The sequence below is a fragment of the Ipomoea triloba genome, chromosome 1, assembly GCF_003576645.1.
Source record: "Ipomoea triloba cultivar NCNSP0323 chromosome 1, ASM357664v1".
Lineage (NCBI taxonomy): Eukaryota > Viridiplantae > Streptophyta > Magnoliopsida > Solanales > Convolvulaceae > Ipomoea > Ipomoea triloba.
Window position 1 is genome coordinate 9,138,271 of NC_044916.1, and position 6,726 is coordinate 9,144,996.

Sequence of the window (6,726 nt, forward strand, 5' to 3'; positions counted from 1 at the left end):
AAAAAAAAAAAAAAAAAAAAAAAAAAAAAAAAAAAAAAAAAAAAAAAGATCCAGTAAAACTAGCATCATATCAGGATCCAGTAATCCTCACCAGCTTAAACTTGTACAGCAACTTGCCACTGCAACTGATGTCGCTCCAGAATGCCACAACCCGGTACAACCCGTCATAGACAAACGTGGTTGCATAAGAAGATGCCCTTTCCTTGGTGCCTCGGATTACCCTCACAGGATTCTTCACTGTAATGCTGTTCTTGAGTGCAGAGTTTCCAGGGTTATTCAAACTCTGATCTTCATGTTCCCCGCCCTGCCCACAATAGATGAGCACATTTGGGTCGCTTGTTTCGTTGGCATACCCGCCCGAGGCCACCACGCTCGTCGCGATTCTTTCCCCCGCGCCATTGGAGAAGACGAAATCTATCCCTTTCTGCAAATTGCTGTGCAGGCCTACCAGGATGAGCTCCATCCTGTAACGAAATTTGTCCCCCACTTCCACTCCTGGAATTGGGCCCGGGGAATTGGTTCTCTTTGTGTAGAGGGAGCTCATTTTCTTCACCTCTCTTGCTGCTAAGATGTCGATTCTCATCAGAGCCGACGACTCGGAAACCTTTCTTTCTCTCTGGGTCTTGTTTTCTTGGGAAAGATTCTTGCATATTGCCCTGAATTTGCTTAGAAGCTCCATTACTCTTTCTCTCTCTCTTTCGTCTGCCATTAATCCTCCTCCCTGCTTCTTGCCTACGTTTCTTGAATTCCCTCCCATATTGGTAAAATAAGAAATGTATTCCCTCCTCCATTTCTTTATTTTGCTTATCTTCTTTCTGCTCTGCAGGCTACTAAATCTTGAACGCCCATGTTTTTCATTATCTCTTTTGCTTGCATTTCTACCATCAAAAACCTTCGACTCGCAACCACCCTCATCTCTCTTGCCCATGGATTCCAGTAGTGTAGTTCTGAGAATGAATAAAAACCAAAGAAAAAGTGTGAGTGATTGAGTGAATATATATAGGAAAGGTACTGCCGTACCGGCAAGTTTACTTCTTGTCACTTTATCCCAAATTTTCAATCTCACTTTCAAAACTTAATTTTCATGAATTATATAATCACAAATTCGATTAATTAAAATGTAACAAATATATTTTCAAAAAAAAAAGGTAACAAATATAAAGAAAGATTTATAAAATTAATAAATAAATTACTACTCCGTACTATTTAGCCAACCACTATGTAGTTTGATGGCACATCTATTACCCTTTCAAATGAGTGTGATAGAGATTATATTATACCATACTCGAATATTTAATTATGTGCTCGGATACCGTAAATGAAGTTATTGGGCTAATTTCTCGAATGTAACGGAGTAGCTTTATGTTTTCTCCAACCAGATCAAGGTTATAAAGGAAGTTTCCCGTTCAACATAGTAAGGATTTAGCCAGGTTAGTCCTCCCAACCATGTGTGGTCGAGAAGAACTTACTTGAGCATGAGACTTGATTGTTAAAGAGAAGCGTAACCTGAACAGATTGTAATTCGTTAGAATACTCCAGTCACATGGGATACGTATGATTGTCGCCACCTCGACCAGTGCATGAAAGACACGTGTGTGTCATGCCGCATGCTCGACATGTGTTGTCAAAATACTCCAGCCTCTAGGCACGTGGGATAAATAGGATTGCCGTCACCTTGACCAGTGCATGAAGAACAAGTGTGCGTCATGCCGCAGGCTCGGTATGTGTTCCAACCAAACTCTTCTATAAGATGCATTTAATTCGTAAAAGGAGACTTTTCGCAAGAACGAAAAGCTATTGTAAATTAGGTCGAGAACCTCTGATCTAGTGCATTAACATTAATACTAAAATTAAAAATTAAATTCGAGTCGGAAATGAGGAAATAACCACATCAAGGTGGTCACAGGATCGAACTCCAGTGGTGGGGCATTAATTCTTTGAGATAAAAAAAATTAAGGAGGTGTTTGGTTTGATGGAAAATGTTTTCCTTGAATTTGAGGAAAATTAGTTTTTCCTTTGTTTGGTTGGATGGAAAACATTTTCCTTGGCACTTGGTATTTTGTTTTCCATGTAAAACAAGGAGGACAATTATGCTATCACCAACTTTTTAAAATCACCATTATTATTGTTGTTATTGTATAAGGGTATAATTGTCTTTATACTCATTATTTCTTACAATTCCAAATCTAACCAAACAATGAAATTTATATTCTCAGTAATTTATTTTCTACCAACCAAACAATGGATCCATTTTCCTAGAATTTATTTTTCATGGAATTTAAATTACATTTCCCTTCAAATATTTTGTAACGAACCAAACGTGGATATATACTATTTTGTAAACAATAATGAGTGAAATAAATTACTCCTAATTAAATTAAATTATGTTAATGGTTACAAAATGTATTTTGGAGAATTTGTGGTGTTAAAATGATTATTTACCATGAAAAAAAATAAGGAAATATGGATGAAAAAAATGAATCGAAAGAACGAGATGAGATGAAAGGGAAAAAAAAGAATGCTGAAAATAGGGGGAGATGGCCAGATGGGGAAATAAAACTGAAAAACAAAAGGAAAAGGAAAGAAAAGAGAGCATAAATAAGAAAGAGCTAAACATTGTTGCAAAAAGTCAAAGTGACCAACTAGGCTCTGTTTGGAAGAGCTTATTTAAGAGCTTATAGCTTCTTTTAAGCTACTAATAAACTATAAACTCTGTTTGGTAATGTTTTCAAAATAAGCTAATAGCTTAAAATAAGAGCTTATTTTGAAAAACTACTTTAGGTAGCTTTTCAAAAATAAGCTAGTAGCTTTTTAACTTTTTTCCATATTTATCCTTATTATTTTAAATAAATGACATTCTTTATCACTTCCAATTAATCCATCATGGCTATATATCCTTTTGGTCATTTTACATGTTAACCGCTAATTTAAACAGCTAATTTTACCAAGTATCTTTTTACAAATCGCTAATACAATCCGTTGACCCGCTAATACAATCCGCTATTTGATAACCGCTAACACAATTCGCTACCGCTAACCGCTAACCGCTGATAACCAAACAAGTCCTTAGATCTATTTTAAAGTCTATAAAACTAAATAGCAAACGCCTATATATACTATGTCCGGCCTTTAAGCCTACAAGCCTGGCATATATGTGTTGGATCATATAAGGACAAGTCTTTAAGATAAAACTAATAACCAATATCAACTTTATATTTTAAAAAAAAAAACGCAATGACATTTTCGTAATTATCACCAACTTACTATGCAAATTTGAATACAGAAATCTGTAATTTTTAGACTTTTTCAGGTTTGCACATTTAGTATTAACATTTTGCATATTTAGTATTAAAAGATTGCATTTGCAAAAATGCGAAAGTGCATTGTACTTAGGGTTTCAATTTTAGAGTTTATGACTGAGTTTTTTTTTTTTAATTGGTTTAGTAATTCACTTTTTACTACTTAGAAGTTAGGATCTAGCATTTACAGTTTATATTTAAAATTTAATTTTTTTTATTGATTTTATAAAATTTACTAGGTTTGTATATTTAAGTGTTAAAGTTTGCATGGTGAAGTTAATGATAATTACAAAAATGTCACTGCGTCTTTGGCTTGTAATTCTGATCAGATCCGTTGAATTTTTACAAATGTAAAGTTGAGATTTGTTCTTAGTTTTCTCGTAGGAGTGTGCTCTCATGGGATCCTAAGCACGTGCGTGCGCGCGCACACACAATATATATATATATATATATATATATATATATATTCCGATCTTCCGGTATACCTCCATCCTCGTACCGTACAAGTGCCCGGTACCTAAGCAGGTCGTCGAGAGGGGTTATTCCCGACCAGTTAGCTCAACCCTCCCGACTTAAGGGTGACAACCGAGGTTAATGGAGACTGCAATGGCATTTCACTGCTTGGGGACCTATTTCGACTAGTTTAGGTCGGGACGACCTTCCTGAGCAGGCCCACTTGGATATATGAACTTGGGATATCTCAGTTGGTAGTCAGGAATCTTATAACACGTAGTGTCGAGGCGTTGTTCCCGAGTCTACTCACCGCATGCACAACACGTGTCAACCATGTCGTGTGTCCGGCATGTGCCCCCTCCTTCCATATAAATATTGCATTTATGGACAAGATGAGAGACTTTTAGCCTTTTCACCTACATACTATCAGCTCTGGATTGTCTAACCTCTTGCCAGTACACCGAACTCAAGTAGTTAAACCAACAAGTAGACTAAAAATGGATCTTTACGCGATCTGACCTCGATACTTGCATGTATTTGTGAAAACCATCTTATTTACCACATCATATATATATATATATATATATATATATATATAGATTTTTATTCAAATGTGGCCGCGCCCTTACGTGCGGCCGTACGGTTTACACCACTCAATGTTAAAAAATGCACCACTCAATGTTACGGAATGCACCACTCAATAACATTGAGTGGTGTATTTCATATTTAAGAAATACACGTGGTGTATTTCTTAAATATGAAATACACCACTCAATGTTATTGAGTGGTGCATTCCGTAACATTGAGTGGTGCATTTTTTAACATTGAGTGGTGTAAACCGTACGGCCGCACGTAAGGGCGCGGCCACATTTGAATAAAAATCTATATATATATATATATATATATATATATATAGGGTCATGTTCAGGTGTGGCCGCGCCCTTACGTGCGGCTACACCACTCAATGTTAAAAAATGCACCACTCAATGTTACGGAATGCACCACTCAATAACATTGAGTGGTGTATTTCATATTTAAGAAATACACGTGGTGTATTTCTTAAATATGAAATACACCACTCAATGTTATTGAGTGGTGCATTCCGTAACATTGAGTGGTGCATTTTTTAACATTGAGTGGTGGGGCCGCACGTAAGGGCGCGGCCACACCTGAACATGACCCTATATATATATATATATATATATATATATATATTAATTTTATACCTAATATATTGTTATATTTACAATATAACTCCAAGTATATACAATTATCATCCTAACCCTCCATCTCCAAAATCTCATTCTAAATTATGATTCAACTATAAGAATTGTTGTTAATCATTCTATAAGTGTTCTTATTGCTTAATTGTTTATTAATTGTTCTTACTGTTATAATATTTAATGAAGTGTCGCGACTTAATTGTGTGAGTTGATTGTTAACTATTTATGAGATTATATAGGATGACAAACAATAATACAATTAAATTTATTCTTAAACAAGTTAACGAGCATGCTGAAGTCGTGACTTATTTTATTTTATGTTTTAATTTAATGCTATTATCATTGCATTGTGGTGATATGCTTATGTAGTTATGTATTAATTTTGTACTTCGTATTAGGTATATTTCTTAAATTATTTAGAAATACTTACTAAAGTTTTTTAAGAGACTTAACATATAGAATTTAAATAGGCTCAAAATAGGACTTACTTTAAAGCTTTTTTAATGACCTACTATACAATCCTACATATTAAACAATCTTTTAAAAAGGTTTCAGGCCAGACCATACCCATTTTAGGCTCATGTTTGAGACTAACAAAAAGTCTACATACATGCTTAGGCCCATGTTTTATATTTTCGTAACATGCCCATGCTTAATTTTCTAAAGTTCGACTTGACTCGGCCTATTTCCACCTCTAGTACTTATTGTATGAAATCTTAATAATATTTGTATTTTTCAAGTTTGTAAGTATCCAATAATATAGTGATGCATATGTAATATACTTAGCCAATGACAGAGAGTTTACAAAACCCTATTTTTTAATTTAATTACAAATTTACAATAGATAGATATTCTAAGAATTACCGTACGAAACTCTATAATATACTCCGTAATAAATATTTTAACAAAATATATTGTAAATGGTGGAACGTAGATGCAATAATAAATACTATTTCATGTAGAGTGTGTTTGGAAACTAAGAAAATAACTTATAAAAAATATTTTTATTTATAGTATTTAGTTGTATTTTTTAAAAAAATTGTCTTAACGTGTGTTTAGTTCATTCTTTTTTTTAAATGAGCAGAATTGTATAATTAAATTGTTTATAATAATATAAATGATGGTGGTGGCGGTATAGTGGTGATGATATTTGTTATATAATCATTTTTTCTCCGTCCCCGGGAACTGGCCCAGGGGGAATCGAATGCGCTCATTGCCACTTGAGCTACCCCACTGGGTTATATAATCTAAAAATATAATAAATCTCAATCAAAATTATATTTCTCATTTATGTCCATATTTTTACTGCTAACCATTTTGTACATTGTGTTTTAAAAAAAAAAATTCCCTTATCATTATAACTTCCATTATCTTTTCCATTAACTTTATCATGCATATGCATATACCCCTATTTTTTCTTATATTCTTTAATGATAATAATATTTGTAGATATTATATATATTGGATTAATATAATAAATAATTTTTTTCATTTAGATCTTAATTAATAAGAATTTGTTAGTTATTTTTTAAAATATAAATATTGGGCATATGTTTTTGCATATCGTGCATAGAAAAAACTAATAATAATAATAAGGAAAAATTACACTTTTCGTCTTTAAGTTATACGGTAATTGTAGAATTCGTCACTGAGTGTTGGTCATGCTCACTTTTCGTCACTAAATTATCATTGGTGTTGCACTTTTCGTCATTTCGTGCTAACTTTTCGTTCATGAGTTATATTATAATTGC

At 33.5% G+C, this 6,726-nt stretch overlaps 1 protein-coding gene across 1 annotated transcript; it reads right to left on the minus strand.

The window, feature by feature from the left end:
• Window positions 1-70: 70 nt before the first annotated feature.
• On the minus strand, window positions 71-928 carry LOC116024666 (histone-lysine N-methyltransferase, H3 lysine-9 specific SUVH5-like). The gene has a single exon (XM_031265657.1). The coding sequence runs from the start codon at window positions 926-928 to the stop codon at window positions 71-73; it is 858 nt and encodes a 285-aa protein (XP_031121517.1).
• Between the last annotated feature and the right edge of the window lie 5,798 nt (window positions 929-6,726).

Excerpts from the sequence above, each read along its gene's own strand:
- LOC116024666 (XM_031265657.1), bottom strand. The coding sequence starts at position 928 with ATGGGCAAGAGAGATGAGGGTGGTTGCGAGTCGAAGGTTTTTGATGGT.